This window comes from Natator depressus, chromosome 3, assembly GCF_965152275.1.
Source record: "Natator depressus isolate rNatDep1 chromosome 3, rNatDep2.hap1, whole genome shotgun sequence".
Taxonomy (NCBI): Eukaryota; Metazoa; Chordata; order Testudines; family Cheloniidae; genus Natator; species Natator depressus.
The window spans coordinates 104,699,336-104,724,260 of record NC_134236.1 but is presented as its reverse complement, the minus strand read 5'-3'; the positions used below and the strand labels follow the sequence as shown (position 1 = coordinate 104,724,260).

Below are 24,925 nucleotides of genomic sequence, written 5' to 3'. Positions count from 1 at the left end.
TAAATGGAATACTTTCTGTTCAAAACTACCTATGTGAATGCAGTGGATGCCATTAAAATTAGAGATTACAATTGGCAGTAGTTAAATTTACTGTGATATTTGCAGCGTTTCTCACCCTAAACATATACATGCAATACCACACTAAAGGTATTTCAATGTAGTAAAGTGCCTAGTTGCAGTCCTGTTTTTAGAGGTGATTGGTGTACATATACCTGTGTGTATTGTTTAAAGATGCTATTTCTATTGCTAAAATCCAAAACCAGTGTATCTGAAATTTGCAGACCATTGTTCCATAATGTGGATTAATGCCTTTGGGTGTTTTAGAATAAGATAAAACATTTAACATTAAAATATAGCAAATTCCCACAAAAGTTTAGTTAGTCACGGATGCAATAACATAAATACTGCACGTGAGCCCCTAGTGTGATTTGGTAGCTAAGAGAGCTGACATGATCCTTGAATGTGCAACTACAGGAATATTGAGTGGAAATGGGGAAACATTAGTCAGACCATTATTGGAATAGTGCATCCATTTTCAGAGTCAACACGTTAAGGATGGCCACAAATTGCAAAGGATTCAGCAAAGAGCTACAATATCATTTGAAATGTGAAAAACCTGTCTTACAGTGAGATACTAAAGGTCCTCAGTATATTTAGTTTATCTGGGAGGATTGGAGGGGTTTGAACACAGTCCTTAAGAACCTACATGTGGAGAAGACTTCTGATAGCAGAGGGCTCTTTAATCTATCAGACAAAGGCATAACAAGATCCAAGGGCTGGAAACTGAAACTGGACAAATTCAGTCTACTCTAGAAATAAGACTTTTTTTATTATTATTATTTTTTTACTGTGAGGGTAATTAACCACTGGAACAACTTACTGAAGGAAGAAGTGATGGTTTTTTCATCAGTTGAATGAAATCTTTAAATCAAGATTGGATGCCTTTCTAAGAGGTGGTCTAGCTCCATCAGAAGTTATGGATTTGATGCAAGTATTAGAGGGTGAGGGTCTATGGCCTGTATTATACAGGAGGTCAGACTGCATGATCATATTGGTTCCAATCTGGTCTTAAAAATCTGTGATTAATTAAATGTTGATACTCTTTCCTTAATTTGTCAACTCTATGCTTTGTGCAGAGGGAGGTGGAAGGTTGGCTTTATACTGATTAGGGTATCTCCTGTAAGGAGGTATATCCACCCTAAGAGCATTTAAAAACTGTTCTATTTTGGTTTAGGAGTGAGGAGGACAGGGGAGTTTGGTTTACATAATCAGATCAACTGCTGTTGTTGCTTTAGGCACAGAGGTGGCTTACAATCAGATGCAGGAAAGGGGTTGTCTCTTTGGCATGTTCAGGGTGGTATATATTGAACTGAACTGATTAAATCCTTCCTTATTTTTCCCCCTCCAGACCATGATTCCACTTCTCTCTTACAAAGTTTGTATTCACCTTACCCTTAGGATATGGCTGAGTTTCTCAAATATTGAAGTGAAGGTTTTGCTTAAAACCGTGTACAAATAGGACATACTGTTGCTTGTTGATTAAAACTTTAAATATTTTAAACAAATATTTTATGTAATGGTATGGTGACGTGATTGTAAATAAGCAAAGTGGACATACCCATGCAAATATCATTGAGACCTATCCTTTTTCCTTTTGTAAAGGTAATAGGGTGGTGTCTCTGTTTAGAATTTTGGTTTATCATCGTAGACTTACAATCATCACTCTGAAGTTCAGCTTCTGAAAGGGCAAGTATTAGTTAAGGCTTCTGTGTGTAAAAGCAAAAAACGAAACAAAGAAGCAAACAAACATAACCCGATTACCTGTGCTCCACACACACATGCACACGCACACACAGAGAACCCCTCTGGACAATTTTTTCTTTTTTGAAGAATGAGTTAAAAGAACATTCTTAATTTTAAAATGAAGTCTAAGGTTCAAGATTTTCACTGCATCATTATTGTTGTTAAAACTAATTTTTCCTCTAGGTATTTATGAAAACAAACTTCAGATAAAGTATTTTAAAAGTAAACATACATTATGAGTGCAAATTACTTACAGCTTTTAAATGATATTTAAATCATGTGAGTTTGCTCCCCAGGGTATTTCTGATGATTCAATTTACTGTTGTTTCATATTGTATTTTATTTGCATTTTATCCATTTAAACATCCTTTATAAATAATAAGCAAATCTGTTTGCTTTCCTTGCTATAAAGGTTGATCCTTAAACTTGCTTGGAGTGTCGAAGTTCATCCACAACTTATTCATGTGTGAAGTGTCTGAGATAAACTTCAGCAATTAAGCTGTTTATAATCCATGTACGAGTAGGTCCCACTCTTCATGGTATCTGAGTGCTTCCCGAGTATTTAAAAATAATATAATCTCCTTTCCTTCTATCCCAACCTGTAGGAAAAATAGCTCTATTAGTATATAGGGTGTTTTGAGAGAGAGAGTGTGTGTGTGTGAGAGAGAAGAATTTATTCAGGGGAAGCTGAGTCAAATAAACTAGTTTTCATTTAGTTTTGAAAGCCAAATTCCATAGTCTACGTCCAGCTCCTGTGACGGTTCTGTCTCTTGTGCTCAAGGGACTCCCCCTATTGCTTAACAGTTTTAATGTTTTGGTAAGAAGTAGTTGTTGTGGAGGGGGGTGCAATCCTCGGGTAGCTAGGGCCAGTCCTGCAGGGTGGGCTTTCAATATCAGGACAGAGGCTTTGAAAGGGGTGATGAGATCATAGTGCCCTGTTCTGTTAAGCAGATGGGCTGCTGAACTTTGGGAGCTGTTTCTGGGTGAATGGCTTCATTCCTAGATATGAGTTGCTATAACCGAGCATGAAGTTGAAGATAATGTGGCTCACCATGGATGGCCAGGTGTGGGACGGGTAAAATGGGGCACAGTCTTCTGGCCAGTATTAGATAAAAGTGTTCATTTGAAAAAAAAAAAAAATGGTTGCCATCGGTATTTGGGCATCTAATAGCATTAAGAAATCCAAGAGGAACACAGTGCTGCAGACCAGCATATCAGTCCAAGAGGAGAGCCCCTCACTAGTTGGGGGTGTCAAAGATGACATTTGCAGAAGCACCTCCCTCTTCCTGCCAGCAGCCACCTCATTTTTGTCTGGGTTCTGCTTAGCCAGCTGCTATTTAATCAGGTGCTAATTTTGGCTGCACGTTGATAGAGGCAGGAGAATGGTGCTCCTTATGGCTGAGGCAAATGAGATGCTATTGGAATTATGTTTAAATCTCTGATCTTGCAGTGAAAATGTTTTAGATGTAACTGCTTTATTCTAATGTGTCCTGTCTTCTGTTAAAAACTATAAACTCATTTTGTTAATTTGGATAAGTGTTCCTTGCTAGCTTGGTAAAGCAAACCGTTTAAACTTTCCCTCTGTTAAGCTTGGTGTGAAGTCTAGTCTGTTGTTTATGCTGTTACAGTGTGAAAAAAATATTGTGATTTAATTTGGTATGATAGTTCAGTTTAAGACTCTTTTTAAACATATATTGTCCTATTATTTTGAAAAAAAAATACAGTGGATGTTCTCCTAAAATGTACCTGATTTATATATGGTTCCTTCCTAGGCTTCATTTATATGCTAGTTAAAATATTTTGATAGATAGGTTGTGTTGTAACACTCGGATTTACATTCTATTTTGAGAATCTGATTTTCCCTTCTGTCTGCACAGGTAAATCCTATTTATTGTAATAGGAGATACTCTGCATTGAGGGGAACATTGAACCCCTTAATACATCCTATAGGATTGTGACACTCTCTTCAGGGCACCCAGAATTGTAAGCCAGTGTGTTAGAGTGAGCTTTGCTGGAGATCAAACTGTGTGTCCGCTCCAAGCCACATCACATCTCCAGCAAACAACCAGTGAACCCCAGTTCTGAGTTCGCCAGAGTCCAGACCCTCTCACTGTCCACTCGTAAAAAATTATTACGTTTGGTACCTCCAAAGAGATAACCAGCCTGCTGGTTTCGCTGTGGACTCACACTTTACTTCAATATAACAGCCCTGAGATGGTTCTTAGTAAAACAAAGAATAAGTTTATTAATAAAGAACAGATTTTAATGATACTAAGCAAGAGAAAAAGTTACCACAAAACATGCTTTCTAGTGTCCTAACCTACCTTCTTTGCCTAAATTGCTTTCTCACTTAAATCAAGCTGACACATCTCCAGCCGTTCAGGCAGGAGGATCCAGCATTCACAGATTCAGAGGGTGCTGTCTCCTCTGTCCCCTTAGTGATGGGTCACTAAAATGTATATTTGCTCCCCTTATATTTACCAAAGTCTATTGTCTTTGTCTCAAGAGCCAGGAAGACCTCTTGGGGGCCAGAGTTTGCAGTGTCCCCCGGTGTGCTCTCCAAGCTATTTCTTCCGCTGCTTGTTAGCGTGAATGCTTTGTTTACCTTATTTGTAAATGTACTTTCACTGTTTATCAAGTCTGCCCCCCAAACATATTTTAGAAGATATTTCCAGCACACACGGAGAACTCTTTACACACCATCCATCCATACGTCATTCAATGGTACTCATGAGCAACATGTCACAATTTTTTTATGCAATACCTTACTCAATACACTTTTATACAGTAGTACAATAATATCGTGTACAATCAGTTGATTTAATTGCTTATTCTTGGGGTTCAGAGCCCATGTTTTCCCCGTGGGGTGTCTGGATCCTGAATATCACAAGTAGTATAAGAATCTGAATGAAAACTTTTTTTTGGTGCTAGCTGTTCCTCTCAGTAAAGTATCTCTTGCTCCGTATCCAAGCTTCTCATTATTCCACCACTAGGAGGATCTCATGCACTTTCTCTGTTGAGGGTCTGTAGGAGTCCAGAATATTGGTATGTAATTATTCACAAAAATAACTCAGACAAGGCTTTTCGTACGTGTGTGTTCTTTAATCTTGCACCAGAAGTGTGAAGACTAAACCCAACCCAATAGAGCAAAAGGTTGCTGAAGTGATTTACAGACTTAATCACCAAAAGCAATGCAGCGTGACTCTGGTGCCTTAGTACTAATGTAGGACAGACTTGATACAGCAAAGATATTTTAAACATTGAAACTAACCGGTCATTTGCTATGAAGAGTGATTATGCAGAAGAGATTACACTCATTTTTTTTCTCCCCCGCTCTTTTCAGTTTTGTAAATGTATTTATTTTTAAATGTGTCAACTATATCCCCATTATGAGAGCTTTCTACCATTTCATTTGGGAACTAATTCAAGTTACTGTCATTTTTCCTTCACATGAGGCATGGTTTGTTGATTTATCTGTGTAGGGCTTTTTGATGAAGAGTTTTGACTTGAGCTCATTTCTAATCAAAACAGTGGATCAAACTACACCAAATTTTGAAATTCTGGATTTCAGATCTGGCTCCAAACTACTCAATTGGCCTCATGTTTACAATGGGCTGAACCAAAACTCTAGTTCTGAATACTTTAACATTGAGCTTCAAGTTCATCTGCAATTCACATGTATTATTTTCTGTAACTGCTTATGTGACATAAAATAAATTCTGGATTAAATGTAATAGAGATTTTTTTTTTAAACTGGATTTAAGGAACCTCTCCCACCTCCCCTCTTCCCCCCCCCTTTTTTTTGGGGGGGGGGGGAAGGTGGACAGCCCAGTTCGTTAGTGTCTTCTCTTGGTCAATAATTGTATATGCAAGGACCATCCGCTGGGGAAAAGTAAGAGACTATTTTAGGTATACACTGTATAATGCAGGGCATGCTACTACTCATGTTCTCCCTCTTACCACAGTTTTCTTTTAAACTAGGGTTTAAAAGCTCTGCAGTTTATGAAAAATAATATCTGTCAGGTGAGGCGTGGACAATTGGTTTGTGTACTTCCTTCCTTCAATGCTAGTATAGAAAGAGAACCTTGTTAACATAATTGAAGCTGTATGCACACAGTCTGAATTGAAGAATACCTCCATTTTCAATGTGAAACTATAAATTATTTCTTGAAATAAAAAAATCATAGTTTGCATTAATTTCAGAGTACCTCAGGCAGACATTTTAATATAATTTATATATTTCTGAGCACAGATTGATGGATTATACAAGAAAACAGGAAATGCGTATGAAGGAGTTTAGTTGATTTAAAGCTGAAAATTATTTGTTGCTGAAAATGTAATTAAATCTGATCATTGTAATAACTGCCTCAATTAAGCAGGCACTACTGGTCTTTAAACAACATATTTTCCTTTCCACTTGAAAAATATAAATGAAAATGAATCAAAAATGCAAGCCTAAGCATGTAGTTAGAGCAGTGGTGGGCAATATGCAGCCCAGGGGCTGCACGCAGCCTGTCAGTGGCTGTGGTTTGCTGTTTCCGGCCAATGGGAGCTGCGGGCAGCCGTGCCTGTGGATGGTCAGTATAAACACAGTCTCGCGGCCCTCCAGCAGGATTACCCTGACCGGCCGCAGGTTGCCCATCACTGAGTTAGAGCTTAGGTAACAGTACTCCTTTCACACCCTCATCTTCTCCAGGGAAGAGAGATTCTCAGAATCCTTGACCTTTATAAAGCTACAGAACCAACCTCCTAGGAGAATTTGAAAAAAGAGGTTGCACGCACACACACTATCTGTTTACGGGTGAAAAATGATAGGACCCAAAGATGCATTTGTCAAATTCATTAAGAGCTCAATCCCACAAACACATGCCAACTCTAGCAATTTTATTGCAAGTCTTGTGATATTTGGTGTTTTCTTAAAGCCCTCGCTCCTTGAGTCATGTTATTACAGGAGAATCTCAGCTCTCATTAAAAAGTAAGTTTCCAGCCCACATGGTTGTTGGGAAAAGCTTGAAAACATGAATCCTAAAGGCTCCAATACCAGAAGGCAAACAACACAACCCCAAAATGTATTATTTTTAAAGCTAATCTCAGGCTTTGGGGGGGGGGCCTGGTTTATGTTTTGTGAATGCTCTGGGTTGGCAATGCTGGGGATGGTACTCACAGGAGTAGTTCTGTTTTCTGTATGCAGCTATTCACCTGAGTAAAGTTACTGACATGCATAAGTAGTCTCAGGATTGGTGCTTAAGTTTGTTAGCCAAAGTGAGAGCTATGAGTAAAGGAAGAAGTAGTCATCAGCGTTTTACCTCCACGTTTTCTTTTTTTTAAAACCATGTGTCCTATCCCTCTGAGAAATGCTGCCACTACCCAACAGTTCTAATTGGCTTAAAGGGTTTCTCTCTAATTATTAATGCACTAGGCTAAGTCAACTGCTGAGTTGGTGATAGCAATGAACAGACGGCTAAGTCATTCATAGGATTTCATTTATATGATCTTATCTGTGTGGTAATGTGATGGAGAAGCTTTAATTTGATTTTGGCACATTAAGATTCCTTCTGAAGTATGTTCTCATTTCTATAAAAGGGCTTGGTACACATAGTTGTTTTCAAAGTGTTTTGCATACATTTAATCCACTACAAAGTAGGTAGGTCAACATTATCCTCCTGTTACAACTGGGGGAACTGGGGTAGAAGAGGTTAATTGTAGTGCCCAAGGTCATGGAGGGAAGTGGTGTTAGTGTCAGGATTAGTGGTGGTAATAATAATTTGCTTTTATTATTTCAGGCTTGCAGCTTCATTCTCAATCCACATGCTAGTGCCTCTTTCTTTACTGAACCAAGACAGCACTCTTTGAAGTCAATAGAAGGACTTCCATTGATGTCAGTGGGAGCTGAATCAGGCCCTGTATGAATAAAAATTATTTGACTGACAGTAATCTTATATATATATTATTGTTAATGTTACACATTGGTTTCATTGATTTTTTTTTTTAAGTTTGTTTAATCACAGCATTGTATACTATATGTACTTCAGTTTTAAAAAATGTTTAACTTGATGTACAAGAACAAGCAATAATAATCTAGTACTCAGTGTCCTTGAATTCTCAGATTATTCTCTGGGGCCCACTGATCACAGATTCCTGCTTCTTAAAGTCATATATATTTTGCACTGGTGTGTGCATAAGCAGAGTCAGAAAGCGGTATAGGGCTTGTTTTTTTTTTCTGTTTTGACCTTTGTTTGTCCATTTGAATTGTGCACTGTACCAGGTTTAACCCCCGTGAAACAGAATAACCAGTTCTAGACTTCTGGTTTATTATCGGTAGCACCTTTATAATTTTGAAGGTGAAAAGCCTGCCTTGTTATTACTTAAGTTGGAATAGTACCTAAAACCTTCATGGTCCTTGCCTCTAATAATTTACAGCCAGAAACAGATGGGTAAAGTAAAGGAATAAATATACAATCAAACTGATCAGGATGATGATAGTTCTTTATTTTCTTGTATGTAAATATTTACTCTTAACTGCTAGACCCATTCATTTAAAAAATAAATATCATTGGCAATATTTTATGTACTGTGGTTCAGGCCAATATGTTGATATTGACAATTTACAGTATAAACTGTATCCAGAGTCTTATTTATGAGACAAGAGATGTTAGGACAAGAAATAAGAATTCATGAATATTATTTCAATCCCAACAAAGAAGAGCTGAGTCTCGTTCTCTTTCTCATTCTGGATTTGCTTTCTAAAGAAACACACTATTTTTCTTTAAAATGTACTATCCCATTATTTGTCCCCCTCTCCACAAAATACATATTTTAGTGGATGTTAGATCATTTAGTCCAATTTAAATGAATGACAGTGTTCTCTGATTCTTCAGTTAAAATATTCTAATTCAAAGAATGGAGACTTGGTTCACAAAACTGCTGTATTTTCAGGACTTTGACTTTCAGAAGTGAGTTAACTCATTGCTTATTTAAATCTATTCAGAGCACATCTGAACTCTTGTCAGTGGTATTCCCATTAGTCAAAAAGATGGAAGTTTTCTTCTCACTCAATAGTATTTTATCACCACTGGTTACTGCAAGACAGAATTTCTTGAGTGGAGCAAGGGCATGTGGGTTTAATAGAAAAATACCATTGATTCCTATCAGATATTTATATTTAATACCAAAGTTGTTTAAATGAAGTTAACATTGTTACATATACTGGTGCATCATCGTAAGTGTTGTTTTATATTACAACAGTGCCTACAGACGCTGATCAGGATGCTAGGCACTTCAAAAACCTGTTGTAAGACATGGTCCTTTCCTCTGATTTTATGACAATATATAACAACTAGGTTTAATAAGCATGAGGAAGGGGAGGGAACGCAAGAGTAACAATGATAAGATTATGTGATTGCATAGACAACCTAGTGAACAGCTTTATTAAATCAGACTTATCAGTAATATTTTATTGAGATAATGCTCTACTTCTACTATTTCCAATTTATAAAAATATTTTAATTTTTTTAAGTGTCTTCACTATTAAGGCTACTTGTGCTGTGTTGTAGGCTAATGGCATTATGAATAGGAATACAGCGCATCAATTTGAATTGAGTACAGTTTGTGAATTTGTTACATTAAGTCCTGTCAACACTACACCTTTTAAATGCGTATGTAACAAGTTAGTGACATGGTTGACTGTAAACATGTTTAATGTCAATGTACAACATGGTTAATGCTGTGAGTGAAAATGTTACAGTTGTTTTCCCTTACGGTCAGTCTGTGCTGGCAGATGGTTGTTGTCTTAAAGCAATTTTGGCATATTATTTTTGCAGTGTAAAATGGGGACCCTTAACCATGCCTGTAACTAGTTTGGCTGGTTCTCCTTCACCCCGATTCTCTGTGGAATAGGACAAGCTAGACTGTCTTGCTCCCTGTTCTGTTTTGGGTGTATGTTTTCTAGGCACTTTATCTCCATTTAAGGCACTATGGGATAGATGTCCAGATTTTCCCAAAAGGGACCATAGAATTCCTTTGTAGGATGCCTTTTATTGGATAGGTGTGGGAATGAAGAGGCGCCCAGAGCCTGGGAATTTCCAGTGATACACTGGATGAGAGGATCTAGATTCCAGTTTTGCCTATGTAGGTAGATGATATTATCTTGTTTTCTACGTGTTCTGCACTGACTGATAACCCTGCCTTGAGTCTGATGATTTTAAATCAATCCCCAAAGAGAAGGTTTGTAATCTTTGTCTGCTTGCTGTATTTTTTTTAAAAAAAGGCAATACTTTAATTGATTTCATCCTTGGCAACTGACATTAGAAAAGAAGCTCACCAGAGATGACAGCTCTGATATTGATCTAAAAAAGGTATGCCTGTGATAATCTTCTAACGGGGCTCTCTCTGAATGGAGGGTGTAGTGGGGCGGATTGGCTGCCCACAGACCCAGATGGGGAGAAGCCCCTCATTGAACCCTGGTGGACAGAGCCAGGCCATGCTCAACCCTCCCATGGGAAGTCAGTGGGCGGGACCAGAAGTACAAAAGGCGTGCCGGAGAACTCAGTTGGGAGGCAGCTACCGGTGGAGCCAGACGTCTCCTGTGGGCTCCCGAGCTGGGAGGCCACTGCAGAGCCCAAGGGAGCCGAGGACTGGCCAGGACCACCAGGGCCATTTATGGATCCGAGCATGGAGGAGCTTCAAGCACTGACAGAGGTCTTCTTCCCCGACAACCAGGATGACCCTCTACAGAGCCAGGTACACCCTGAGGGGCCGTTGGGAAGTGGCCCAGGGGTAACCGACCCCTGTCTGGCTGCAACGCTGACGGCAAGCGAGTCAGCGTGTTGCGGTCAGGATCCGCGCTGACCCAGTGGCAGACCGCTCTGCCGCTGCTAGGGCCCTGGGCCAGGACACAGTGGAGTGGGTGGGCCTGTTTCCCCGTCCCCCCTGCCACCCCAATCCGTGGGTGGCAGTCTCCCCCTCGCTTAGGGAAGAAGCCTGCACTTGTCGGCCCTCTGCCAGAGCTAGGAGACCCGACTGTTTAGTGCCCAGCCCGCGTACGGGCCTGAGCCCAAGACTCTTTGCTGCCCCGTCCTGACCGGGGTGGGGACGCCGTAACTGTGTTTGTTGTTCGGCCCTGACCACAGGCCCAAGCTCATGTCTCCCCTCGCCCTGCTGATTCCCCACGTCAGGCGATCCCTGGAAATGTAGTGGGGTGGACTGGCTGCCCACAGACCCGGAGGGGGAGGAGCCACTCCTACCCCCCCCCCCCAGACTACACTGGGAAAAAATCTGCCCACGCTTATGACCCAGCTCTCTTCCAGTAGAGTCCTCACAATTCTTCTGTTCATTGAACCAGAAAGACGTTACAAGCAGTTTGTCCTTTTTTACCCCTCCCATAGTATTTTTACTCTGTTATAATAAAGTTCTAAAATGTAGTGAGCTTGTGTTCATTTGGTTTGACTGCTCTAAGTTCCAGGCTGATATACATGGGAGGAACATTAAATGCTAAACACACACATCCTTCAGTTAGCTTGTCTTCAAAGTGCTATTGGATCGATATTTTCTCTTTTAAAGAAATTGAATTATTGTAGACGGGAAATTTATTCCTACAGGGGAATCAGTGATATCTGAGCAGTAGACTGACATGCAGTGGAACTTGTCAAATGTTATGTAATGATGTATTGCAACTTGCTTTAGAGAGGGCACAATCCTACGAACACTTTGCATGCTGCCTGAGCAATTCCTTTGGTGGGATTCTCTTGAAGTGGAAGGGTGCATCTTCACTAGGGAAAAAGTTTGTTCTTACTGACCCCCCACTTGGTAAGGCAACTTCCATCTTTTCATATGCTGTGTATTTATACCTCTCTACTGTATTTTCCACTCCATGCATCTGATGAATTGGGTTTTAGCTCATGAAAGCTTATGCCCAAATAAAGTTGTAAGGTCCCACAAGGACCCCTCGTTGTTTTTGCTGACACAGCCTAACAGGGCTACCACTCTGAAACCTAACACATTGTAACTAACGAGATGAAATCCTTGTGAAGGCAAGGCAATTGGTAGCTTTCACAAAAGTTAGTAAGTCAAGTTAGATCAGTGGTTCTCAACCAGGGGTATGTGTACTCAGAGGTCTTCCCGGGGAGGGGGAGGTGTACATCAACTCATCTAGATATTTGCCTAGTTTTACAACAGGCTACAGAAAAAGCACTAGCAAAGTCAATACAAACTAAAATTTCATACAGACAATGACTTGTTTATACTGCTCTATGTACTATACACTGAAATATAAGTACAATATTTATATTCCAATTGATTTGTTTTATAATTATATGGTAAAAATGAGAAAGGAAGCAATTGTTCAGTAATAGTGTGCTGTGACACTTTTGTATTTTTAATGTCTGATTTTGTAAGCAAGTAATTTAGTTTAAGTGACTTGAAACTTGAGGGTACATAAGACAAATCAGACTCCTGAAAGGGATAGAGTAGCCTGGAAAGGTTGCGAGCCACTGAGTTAGACTCTGGTGGAGCCCAGGGCTTACTTAGATTTACTAATTCAGTTGGAAATTACAAAGTACCTTCTTTTCACTAGGATTTTACCTCATGTTAGTTACAACGTGTTAGCTATCACGTGGTAGGAACACAACTTCTTTCCTAGTGAAGACCAGCCATAGGTTCCAAGTGGGCAGATCCCTTTGCAAGGATGGAGCCATAGTTTGTGAACATTTTCAGTGATTCATGTGGTTAGCATGACTGTTGTTGTTGGGTTTTTTTTAAACTATAATCTAATTGATATCTTGTATTTAATTAAAACCCAGTTCTGTGGAGGAAAGGAGACAAGGTGTTTTTATTTTCTCCAGCAAGCACTTTATCTCAATACAAGTCTTTAATATTTTTGAATATTACTAATAATCAAAATATGGATCCATTTTCAAATATATGCAGTCCTGTTAAATTTCTGTTTTTAAAATTATACCATGTCTTCTCATTGCTCTCACTTTACAATCTCCATTACCTAAAAATGGCTTAAGCGGTTGTTTGGAGAAAATATTTATATTGTCTGTTGTTGACTTAGGTCCCTATCCAGCAATCCATCACACACAAATTTAACTTGAAGCATATGAGTAGTACTATTGGAATCAGTCAGATTACTCACATGTAAAATTAAGCACATGAGTAGCTGATTGCAGGATTGGAACGTTAGATATCCAGGTGCAAGCCAGTGCAAATTTAAAAAAAAAAAAAGGTATTGAGCCCAGATGCATGGAGTTTTATTACAAAAACAACAATTAACACTCCAAGCATATAAGTATTTTCATCTCCTAGTGTATCATTTAATTATCCTGTATTCTTTGTTTCACTTGCTTCCTATGGGTGTTGCACATCAAGCAATATGTGAGGTAGGCAATTATCAGATTCCACAGGCATAGAATTTTTGCAATCAATAGAAAGTAGGTGTGCTAAGTTATCCATACTTTCTTTCTTGAGACGATGTTACTTTCAGCAAAGAATCAATAAAGAAGCCTCTATATACCCTGGCAAGTCTGGGCTAAAATCTACTGGGCTTACTTATTAGTGATTTTCAGTATTACCATTTTAAAGGAGTCCAATCCATGTTATTAAATGGTCTGTTTTTAAGCAATCACAGTACTGTATTTTAATTGAGTGTATTTTATAGCGTTATCAGGAAGAGAAAGGGAAAAGAGCACAAAGTTATTTAGTGTATCTGATTGTACAATACACTTTAATTATTAAAATGTTGTAGTTATGTTTGTATAACATAAACAAGTGGTCTCTACTTCTAGCCAGAGAATTTTTTTTCATTTCTAGATTTATGCATTTAGAGCATTTGCACAATAGTTCAGTTTTTAATTATTATTTGCATTACAGTAGCATGTAGAGACTGCAAGTGAGATTGGGACCCCATTGGGCTAGGCATTCCCAAACATGTAGTGGCAGACAGTTTTTGCCACAAAGAGCTTTGTTGTGAAAACAGACAAGCAAACAAATGCTGGGAGGGGAAACAGAAGTACAGAGAGATGAGGTAGCCTGCTCATGGTCACACATCTGGTCAGTGGCAGTGTGGAAATAGATCCCAGGTCTCTTGACGTCCTGTCCAGTCCAGTCCTCTCTCCACTAGACCATGTTGCTTCCCCAAATAATGATCATTCTCCTTTAATAACTATTTAAACATATTAAATGCACTTTCATACATATTTAACTCACACATAAGATGTCCTTCTCAACCCTAAAGCAAGTTATCCTTTCTCTTATCCACCATAGTGGTAACATATGAGAAGTAACAGTGCCAACTTCCCCATCTGTCATCCCTGTGGGCCAGTCCTCCTGACTGGAGGGGACCACCTGTAAGAATGAAATTGTACTTAAGTCTGTGTGGCCCATTCAATCATGGGTGTATTTGCTGAAACTCCTAACAAAGTTTTTTCATTTTTAAATTAATGGTTTAAATAGAACAGGTATTGTAGGTGGCTATTTGATAGTTTGTTTTAAAATATCTGCAATATGGAACTGTTAAAAGGAACAGGAGTTTAGTTTTATTAAAATATATATTTGTAAACATGAAAGGAAGGGAAATTATATTATTAGCCAAACAGTCATGTAGGATAAGCACTTTTCATATGCACTTTAAATTCTTCTGTTTTGGAAACAGAGCCTAGCTACCTGTGAAAACTATGAATGGTACACAAGAGGTTAAACACATTCTAATTTGTGCGTGTGTACCCACAATTACATACATCTTTGTTGTAGTAAGCATGTACATGGACAGGGTTTCAGCAACTGAAGCTTATTTCCAGTTTCTCTCTTCCAATACAAAGTAGCAGCCTGAATAAACGCTGGAAGGCAAATTGCTGAGGTAGGAACAACTTGTGTCAGTGTTTTGTTTTTTTTTAATTCTACATTTGGCTAACACCTTTCAATACAAAGCACCTTCTACCTTATGATTATTCAAATGTCATCATTCTCTAACTTCCATGGTACACCCAGATAAGCTGGGATATTGCCAAGAGCAAGGGCCCTTGTCAAGAGGAAATACAGGGGTCAGGCAAGCGAGATAGTAGACTTGGCTCAAAGCCTGTGCTTTTGTGACTACCTTACTGTTTCTCTTGGGTACCTTTTTCTCTTGCTTGGATACAGAGCATGAATGCTTTATGACTACCCTTTCTGAGCTCAGTTAATGCTATCCCTCATCATCCCCCAGTTTTTCCCTGCTAAGTGATATGACTAATGTGTGTGAGAACAGAGCTGTCACCTCTTGCTGACCTCCCAAGGCCCTATCATCAGGGAGAATGGCAGGCAAGGTATATTATACTGCTATTTCCAGGCAACCAATTTGGATGTGCAGTTTAAAGGTAACTCAAATAACCTTAACTCTGCCCGTTTCTTCACAAAACCTATAGATGAGACACCCTTTCACTTATATATCTCATATTGTCTGCATTGGCAATATGAGCTCCATATTGCTACTGTATTGTCCTCTAATATTTACGCTCCTGTGTATTTGCCATCGACGTATGGGTGGGGGTGGGGGGAGAACATTTTAGACCAGGTGTATGAAATTTCTGATTCTGAAATTTAGATGTGAAAAGAACATCTAGCAACTTCTGAGAGTACAAATAATTTTTTAGGATCTGGTTGAAATTTAAAAATTAATAGTATTTGGTGTGGCAATTGTGCTCTTAGCTTGAGGTTGAGAAATGGTGGAAGTGTTAAAGGAGGCTAAGCTTACCTGAAAAACCAGCTGTTCAGGGATTTGCATATCACAGCGATCATTGGATTCTGTGCAAAAACAGTTTAAAAAATTAGAAGACTGCAAAAGTGTGAGCAGGTCCTCCATTGTGGATGGTGAATGAGAATCCAGAATCACTATGTTAACTTTGCCATCATGATGGGGAAAACTTAGCTGGTTATAATTGATTGTAATTTGGCCTTTCTGCAGAAGTGATTGTAGTTCATTAATCTCTTTGCTGTAAAACTGACATTGCAATAGGGAATATTCACTGTACATTCAGCTTAAGCAGCCTTTTCTTTGCTCACATTGTTAGTACAATAAAAATGTATACACTAGCTTACATTGTCCAAACATGAATAACTCAACACTTGCCAGTAATCCTGGGTGTATGTACTCTTATTGCAAAAGGTATGCAATACTTGTGAAGGTGTTAAGTGAAAAACTCATGTTGTTTGAGTTTTGGTTAGGCTGGGGACTGTAAACTTTAATAAACAGAACAGCTGGCAAAATGCAGGCTCATGCCTGCAGCCTTTTAGGCTTCTCTTCGCTCAATACTCATCTGCTTGTGCAAGCAGAACTCCATCCTCCTACCGCCCTGCACAGAGCCAAGGAGCAGCCCAGTCGACTAGGTGGTTACAGCTCTTTACACTGTAACCCTTTGCGCTAAGCATGCAGGAGCAAGCATTCCGGCAGGCTGCTTTCTGCAGCTGAGGAGACAACATTCATAGACTTCCTTTGATTAGGATATGTCACTGTTGTCAGGGCAACTGTTAACGGTGGCGTATCGTATTTTTTCCTCCTGTGTTGCGTGCTGAATATTTTAGTGTGCAGTAGCTGGAAGAAGCTTGGGAAGAGGTGCTGCTGCAGAAAGGAGAAGCTGTGGGCTGGGATCTGATTGAACAGGTTAAAGCAGCGAAGAGAGGCATCCAAAGCAATGTGCCTTTAATTAGGGCTTTTCTCAAAGGTGGGTGAAATTGCAGGCCCTCAGCTGCCAAGTGGATGTTGGTATTTGTCAGCTCTTTACGTACTGCTTACCCATAGGGGAATCTATTACAAGTGCTCAAATGAACAGGCAGGTCTGCAGCTAGCTGCTACACAGGCGCTGCAGTTTCTTAAATATATATTGTAATAAGCAAGTGGTAGCAGCAACATGCCTGGGGCAGCTACTACTATCCGACAAGAGAGACTGAAGAAGACAAGTGCAAGGACAAATCCCCCTGGTTTATTCACCATTAACGAAGAAGATGAGCAGCAAAAGAATGGAAATGCCAGAAGATTGAAAGGTATGCTGTAGTGTTCTCTGTAGTACATACTGCGTAGCATACAGTACATTTTGCTAGCTGTACCGCATGCCGTCAGGAGTGGTTGTGACCTATCAGTGCAGTTTGTCAGTGGATGTTTTCATACTATATTCATTTATGTGTAGCACAATATTAATGATATATTTTTAAATGAGCTGGATTACTGGCCTACCAATTTAATTACGACTTCTGTTTTGAAATCTTATTTACTAGAAAAATCTGACTTTTAAAAAGTTATTACTAATCCCATTATCCGATAGAGATTAGGGTCTTGTAGTATAAAGGTATAAAATGAATTGCAATGTACCTTCCCTATACAGACCCGCTGATTTTTTTTTTCCCCTAATGCTCATATTCTGATGAGATGAATGTCTTTTTAAAACAGGTTGTTGTAGGCTTGCAGAATAATGAGTGAGACTATAGCAGCTAATGTGGAAGGCAGCCTTGCAAAAGACGTATGAAATTTGCTGTACTCTAGTTTTTGTAGAGGTTATGGAGTGCCTTATGACAGAGTGCAGAAAAAAGTATATTCAAATATTGCAACTTCTGAGAAGTCTACAACCAAAAATGGGGCATCTCCCATCAAAATATACTTGGTAAGAAAAAAGTCCTTGGTGCTGCTTTTATATTTTTTAATATAGTGGCTGACTATAATAGAGATCTATCAAGCATTTGTAGCCACCATATCCTGCATCACGTAACATCTTCTGCCAGGATTCTTAAGGTTTACGTTCTGTTGGTGTAGCAACAATCCTGCATCTTTGAATTGGACTGGAATTTTAAGTTTGCCCCGTCACAATTCTAATTCTCTCTGCCTGCTCAAGGGATTCCCTCAATATGTGAAAATTCCTTTTCTCTTATGCAGGAAGCAAATAAAGCAATTAGATGCCATGGTTTTGTTTTGTTTTTTTTTGGTTTTGCTTTTTTTCTTGCCGAACAAATATCACTTGATAAATATCAGTCACCGTATTTTGAGGGTATCAGATTTTTCCATTCAGCCACACAATTAAAAAGGAGAGCCTACCAGGCAAATATTTAAATCAGAGTAGGGTTAGGTTGTTTGGGGATGGACAGTTATTTTCTTGTTCTTGAATGAAATAGCTTGTTGGCTTCTAAAAAGTCCAAGTTTTTAACTGTGTGTTTTATAGTTTTTAATTTTTCTTGAAGACGGTAAAGAACTCACACAGATTTGAGCTTCACAACAATATAGTATATTGCTAGTCAATGCTAGCACAACAACTGTCAGGGCCTTATAGGTATGTAGTTACTTGCTCAACGGTGTGTATATTTGAACAAGCCCATGTATATATTCCAGATAGGAACACTTTTTTTTTTTTCCCCCCTTCAGTATTCTAAGAAGCCAGTTTCATTTCTTATACCAGTTGGGAGAGTTTCAGAAGCAATAGATACAAGGCTCTGTAGTAACAGCTTCCGTGTTTGGTTTGTTTGAATAGCACTTTCTAGTTTTTCAAGATACAGGTTCTTGTCTTCTCTTTGTTTACATAGAGCGATGTTTGGTATGTGTGCCCTTATCCCAAAGCGTTTCTATAAGATCTCATTCCATATCTTTTTTTGTCAGGATTGATTACCATTTTTATCTCATTTTCCTCTTCTCTTGCTTTCTCATTCCCCTCCTCCCTCCCTGTCCTTCATTATTTCTCTCAGACACAGTGGGGTGAAAACGAGCCCTATTCATATCTGCGGCTGCTTGTATCAGCCAGCAGAGGGGGGCAGAAGGATGTTGCAGCTGGCAAGTTCCCACTCCCCAACTTGCTGGAGTAAAAAGCCTATCAGAGTATATCTAAAGTGGGGTCTGTTATATTCCAGTTTTGAGCACAGTAAAATGTAAACAAACAAGTGTGTGTGGCAGAGGGGCATATAGATACAAGTGCATGTGGTCCTCTTCCAGTGGTATAAGATTTATTTTGGCAGCTTACCTGTGAATTTGTTCAGATGCAGTTGGTACATGGTGCGTGATATATGAGAGATTGTTAAAAATATTTTCCAAGAGTAGCTCTTTATAATTGTTTCTCTGAAGACATAAAATGGCCTTTAATGTTTCTAAAGTACAGTTTACAACTCTGTGCATGTGGGAAGGGGAGGAGTTGGTGGCTGAATCCTTGGTTATATGAAACACAGGCATCCAAGTTTGTGTTCTCCTTCACCTACCTGGTACCAAGCAAGGCCATATCAAAGCTCACTAAAGCAGAAACAAAAGGCACTTGATCAGTCCAGGTATGACTTCCTTTGGTTTTCAGTTACCCATTCATTCTCTGTCATCATTCTCTTAGTGCAGCTTAATCCCAGTTCTCTCCCTGTTTCATCAGCTATGTGCCTAGCATGCTTGTGCAGCTGCTGAGATATTTTTGCAGTGCGTAGTAGGTCAATGTCGTCATCTTAATAGGAGATGGGCAAAATAATCTAATAGGTTTTTTCCATCTCTAATTTCTATAATCAGTGATGGAGATCTCTTGTACAGCACTTCCCGACTCAGGAAGTCACTCATGAATAGGGTGAACAGGTGTCTGGTTTTCGACTGGAACACCCGGTCAAAAAGGGACGCTGGTGGCTCCAGTGAGCATCACCGACCAAGCTGTTAAAAGTCCAGTTGTTGGTGCTGCCTGGCTAAGGCAGGCTAGTCTCTATCTGTTCTGACACCGCGCTGTGCTCTGGAAGTGGCCAGCAGGTCTGGCTCCTAGGCGAGGGGGCCACGGGGCTCTGTGCGCTGCCCCCACCCCGAGCATTGGCTCTGCTTGAGGGGGGTGGGGTGCCTGCGGTCGAGAGCAGCGCACAGAGCTGCCTAGGAGCCGGACCTGCTGCTGGCCACTTCCAGGGCTCAGCGCAGTCCTCAGTGCCAGGACAGGCAGGAAGCCTGCCTAAGCACCCCCCCCCGCCCCGTGCCACTGACTGAGGGCTGCCAGAGATAAGCCCATGCCCCAATCCCCTGCCCCAGCCCTGAGCCCGCCAAAACCCAGAGCCCCCTCCTGCAACCCAAACCCCTCATCCTGGGCCCCATCCCAGAGCCTGTACCCCCCATCCCAGAGCACTCACCCACCCTGCTTCCCAACCTCCTGCCCCAGCCCAGAGCCCCTTCCCACACCCTGAACCCCTCATCCCTGGCCCTACCCCAGAGCCTGCACCCCCAGCCCAGTGAAAGTGAGTGAGGGTGGGGGAGAGCAAGCCACCGAGGGAGGGGGAATGTAGTGAGTGGGGGGGCAGGGCCTCAGAGAAGGGGCAGGGAAGGGGACAGGGCCTCGGGGAATGGGTGAGGCTAAGGTGTTTGGTTTTGTGCGATTAGAAAGTTGGCAACCCTACTCATGGCCCTGGGTTTTTAAGGAAGCAATGCATTTAAAAACTCAGCAAGGTAAATAAGGGTTTTGTAATACCATTATATATTTTTAAAATACTTTTGTGTACCATTCAGGACTTCTCAGTAATATTTAGATTTGTTTAGGATATGATCTTGTATGGTAATTGTTACAATCACCTTGGAAAGAATAAATGTTTAATGGAGAATATGAAACAGCTTTTCTCTGTTAGGGTTTCAGTGGGTTGACTTCAAAGGTAACTATTTCCTTTCACTGGTGTCCTTGAGAGTCCTTACTTATTGTAATTTGAAAAGAGGTCTGATAGACCTTGAGTTTGCTCATTCAATGCAAAGTCACATTGAAAATGTTTAGCATGCAATTTTTAAAATCTAAAGTATGTTGGAAACACGCAAAGTCCATCCAGTCTGATGTTTCTATTCTTATATTTCATTTAAGCTGAATCCATTTATTAAATTTACCTTTTAATGCCCCCCTCCTCTAGAAATACATGTAGGAATCTCTCTTTTAGGAGAAAGAGAAGGTGGCAGTGATTGACTGATAGGTTACTGGTGTTAGCTAATACTTTTCTCTGCCCTTCGCACACTGTCAGCTATCTAATTGCTGGTTAGAAGGATGAGAAAAATGGGTTCTGTCCTCTGGTCCCTCACTGAGAATTTCCTGTGAATCGCATGTGCTGTTTCTGAAGACTGCAGTGACCTTGGCTGGATTATCTTCTGCAGTTTCTTGCCAGGCAAGATTTTTTTCCCCTTTCTTTAGTCTATTTGTTGTTGATGTTCTTAATGACTAGTTAATGATCCAGCTAGTATAATATGCTCCTTGGAAGCCCTGAACGTTGTGTTTTTTCACAGGAGAGTCTCATGTCAGGAAGTAGGACTATCACCCAGAACCATTCAGACACAGCTTTTCCTTCTTTGTTTTTTCTTTTCTTCCGGTGGACTTTGACTGTTTCCTTTGTCTGAAGTTTTCTGTATTTGTGCCCAGGCCATTAGTTAAACAAAGCTAGTTCTAGTAAGATATAGAAACAAAACCTAAGTGAACTGAAATGCATGTTTAACTGGGGAGGGGGGGAAGTACTTTTTTATTTTAAACTCTGGATTTTCAGTTTCAGCTAAAATGTATTCAAACGCAATATAAGAATTAAGGGTGAACTGAATATATAATAGTCTTGCTTTTAAAGAGATGTTTGTACTTTAAACACTATATCTGAACAAAGAGTTTGCAATGCTCTCTTTTGTTGTAGTGGTCCTGGTACCCAGGTTCTGTGAAGCTAATCACAAGTTTGTATTAGCTAGGAGTTTCTCAGGTGATAAATCTTAGGCACTATTTGCTTTAAAGTGAAGTCTGAACTTGAATTGGTGTCAGCTTCCTACTGGGATCAGCATATACCTAAAATAAATCTTAAACTGGAACCACAGTTTCTTCTTTCCGCTAAGTATGGAACCGTTGTGTCTTCATTCTGCTAAGTAGCCTTAGAAAATGGTGAACATTAAGCAAGGTGACTCCTGTATGCCCCCTGAAGCATCCCTTTTGAAGTTGCTTTTAATTTAGTACTTAAATTCCCAAATTGCCGAGCCATTCCTTTGGATAGAATGCAAGCCCTGAAAGGGTTTTAAGTTACAACAACAATTGTGTTACTTTTATTTCAGAAATAGTATTTTTGCTGGAAGGTCTGATTGTCATAATGTCTGGATTCACAAGTTTTTTATTATTTGTTTTACTTCTGAAACATTTAAGTGAGCTCAGTTGTAGGTTATGATGTCCTGAAAATGCATCCTTTCAGCTAGAGTTCAGAGAAGGTTGCTTAATCCAGGAATCCATACTTTAATAAACGTGTATTGTGTGGCATTTGTATCAGGCACGCAATGTATACGTACTTACAGTGACGTATTGAGTACTGACACTGCATGGCCAGCTACCACAGGTATAAATAGCAGTTTAGATGGGGAGGCTCTGCTCAGGGGAGTTGAGTAGACATACACCTGAACCCTATATACCCTACACCGTGCTATCCACCCCAAGTGATGCCTCCCATGTCTACACTGCTATTTTAAGCAGTGTAGTGTCCCATTGGCAGAGCCTTCCACTGCAGTGTGTAGGTATACATACCCTAAACACCACCACCACGAGTGTAGATAAGGCCTGAGATTGTAAGCTCTTTGGGCGTGAACTGTCTTTTTGCTCTGTGCTTGTACAGCACCTTGCATGATGGAGTCCTGCTCCATGACTGGGGCTCCTAGGCACTACCCCAATACAAATAATAATACACCTTTTTTTAAGTTTGATGAATTGCCTGTTTCATTTGCTTATTAATGGCCAAGGAAGAGGAAAGCTACTGATAACATACTGGGGGCTTACTGGACAAATAAACTTCTTTCAGAAGAATTTACAGATCTGAAGCGCTTATAGAAGTCTGTCTAATCAAGTTTTTTGTACTGATTATCAATCAGCTTTCCAGCAGTGCTTCTTAAGCTCCAGCTGTATCTTCAAAGAAACCAGATTAAATGGGCACATAACTATTCATATATAGCTTTATAATTCCCCTAAACCTCCAAGCTTGTGCATGTCTTGTAGGCTTGCCAACTTTCTAATTGCAGAAAACTGAACACCCTGCCCCTTCTCCGAGGCCCTGACACCTCTCATTCCCTCCCCCATCCCTCCATCTCCCCAACCTTTGCTCACTCACTCATTTTCACTAGGATGGGGCAGGGGGTTGGGATGGGGGGTGAGGGTTCCGGCTGGAGGTGCGGGCTCCGGGGTGGGGCTAGAGATGAGGGGTTTGGGGTTCAGGAGGGGGCTCCGGGCTGGGGATTGGGGCTGAGGAGTTTGGAGTGTGGGAGGGGGCTCCAGACTGGGGCAGAGGGTTGGGTTTGGGAGGGGGTATGGGCTCTGGCTGGGAGTGCAGGCTCTCAGGTAGGGCTGAGGGGTTCGGAGTGTGGGAGAGAGCTCAGGGCTGGGTCAAGGGGGGCGGTGCAGGCTCCAGACGGCGCTTACCTCAGCCAGCTCCCAGAAGTGGCTGGTATATCCCTCCAGCTCCTAGGCGGAGGGGCTGGGGCTTCTGTGCGCTGCCCCCACCCGCAGGCGCCGCCCCCGCAGCTTCCATTAGCCATGGTTCCCAGCCAATGGGAGCTACAGAGCTGGTGCTCAGGGTGGTGTCTGGCCTAAGAGTGGGGACAGTGCGCAGAGCGCCCCTGGCAGCCTTTGTGCCTAGGAGCCTGAGGGACATGCCAGCCGCACGGAGCCGGCCACTCTGGCCCACCGGACTTTTAATGGCCCAGTCAGCTGTGCTGACCGGAGCCACCAGGGTCCCTTTTTGACTGGGCCTTCTGGCTGAAAACTGGACTCTTGGCAACCCTACATGTATAACAAGTATGTCTGGAAAGCCACACACACACCCTTGTTCACCTGGTCATATTCCTTCTTTCTCCACTTTACATTGTCTACATATCTGACCATCCTTTTCATGACTTCAATTTAATAAAATATTTGAACAAAAAAAAGCCGTGTCAGAACTAATAACACCTTTTAAGTGCTGTAGCTGGTAGAATGTTGCCTTTTGAAACTGGTAATGTTGGAACCACGTACAAAGTTACATCCATATATTTGGCACATGTATCCATGCCAGAAACATATGTTGGTGGCCTTGGGCCATAAACTGGAATAAGTGATCATCCAAACATCTACCCTATAATTTTGAAATGCTTATGGTAAACGAATGAAAGTACATCTCCATTAAACTAACATGAAATCCTCCTTCACCTGCTTGATGATTTAAAACTATTAAGGGAAGGTACCTTTTAATATGCTGAGTGAGTAGAGCTGCTCATTCCAAGGCCAGTCAAATGTGCTTTAGGTCTCTGAACAATAACACTGAGTCTCTCAGTTGTCTTGAAAACAAAACAAGAAAAGGGTCATTTTTTCCCTTTGGTGCTTGACAGCGATGTCTCTGATGATCACAGAAAGATTTTTGCATCTGGTGCCTAGATGGTAATGTTGCTATGTAATGTTTGTGTTTCAGCTGCGGGCTTTATTTTATTCATCCAGAGCGCTCAGGTAGATTTCCTTTAATACAGCTGCTTATGCTTTTAGTCTCATTTTTCTGCAGGTGTTAGGGAAAGGGAGGAATCTGTTAGTTGTGAAATTTTGACAGTGGTCTAACGTTTAATTTCATAGGGTATTTGTGTGTGCACATGCACGTGCATCAACTGGTTTAGGGAGGGTGGGGCAGTTTGAAAGAGAAGGGAGTTTAACGCCGTAGAAAGGTGCCAAACTGATCGGCCTGGAAAGTGAAATCTAATATCCACAGAAGAGATATAGCATTGGGTCTGGAAATGTGAGCTTATCCCTCACTGCTGAGTTAATGTGCTTCACCTGAACATGTGGTGACAGTTCAGACTTCATGCTGACTGAGACCTTGAATGTTACTGCAACTTCTAACGGTGGTGCTGTATGCAATGGTGATTTTTGGAATATGATCGAAGGCCCCTGGTCTGAGACTTCAGACTCATTTCACACAGGCCATCAAACAATTGTCAAATGCTAAGACACTTGGCTGGTTTGCCAAAGATTATAACACATTGCCTGGCACTCGCACATTTGGTAGCCCTGCTACCCCCACTTCCATGGATTCATATATCCAAAGGCCGGAAGGGACCATTGTGATAATCTTCTCTGACTTCCTGTATAACACAAGCCATAGAACTTCCCCAAAATAATTCCTGTTTGAATTAGAATTTATCTTTTAGAAAAACTTCCAATCTTGATTT

The 24,925-nt window shown here is 40.7% G+C and overlaps 1 protein-coding gene across 8 annotated transcripts in view; it reads left to right on the top strand.

Moving 5' to 3' along the window:
• Positions 1-24,925, top strand: part of MAP7 (microtubule associated protein 7) — a 189,307-nt gene that overhangs the window by 927 nt on the left and 163,455 nt on the right. For 3 of the 8 annotated variants that reach the window (XM_074948493.1, XM_074948497.1, XM_074948495.1), the window contains exon 1: positions 16,518-16,815. The exons of 1 other annotated variant lie outside the window; for it this stretch is intronic. In XM_074948493.1, the coding sequence (XP_074804594.1) occupies positions 16,683-16,815 (133 nt within the window). In that variant the 5' untranslated portion in view covers positions 16,518-16,682. Of the gene's footprint in view, positions 1-16,515; positions 16,816-24,925 lie in introns of those variants that run through there. 4 more of the 8 variants (XM_074948499.1, XM_074948498.1, XM_074948492.1 and 1 more) reach the window with 3 other exon arrangements.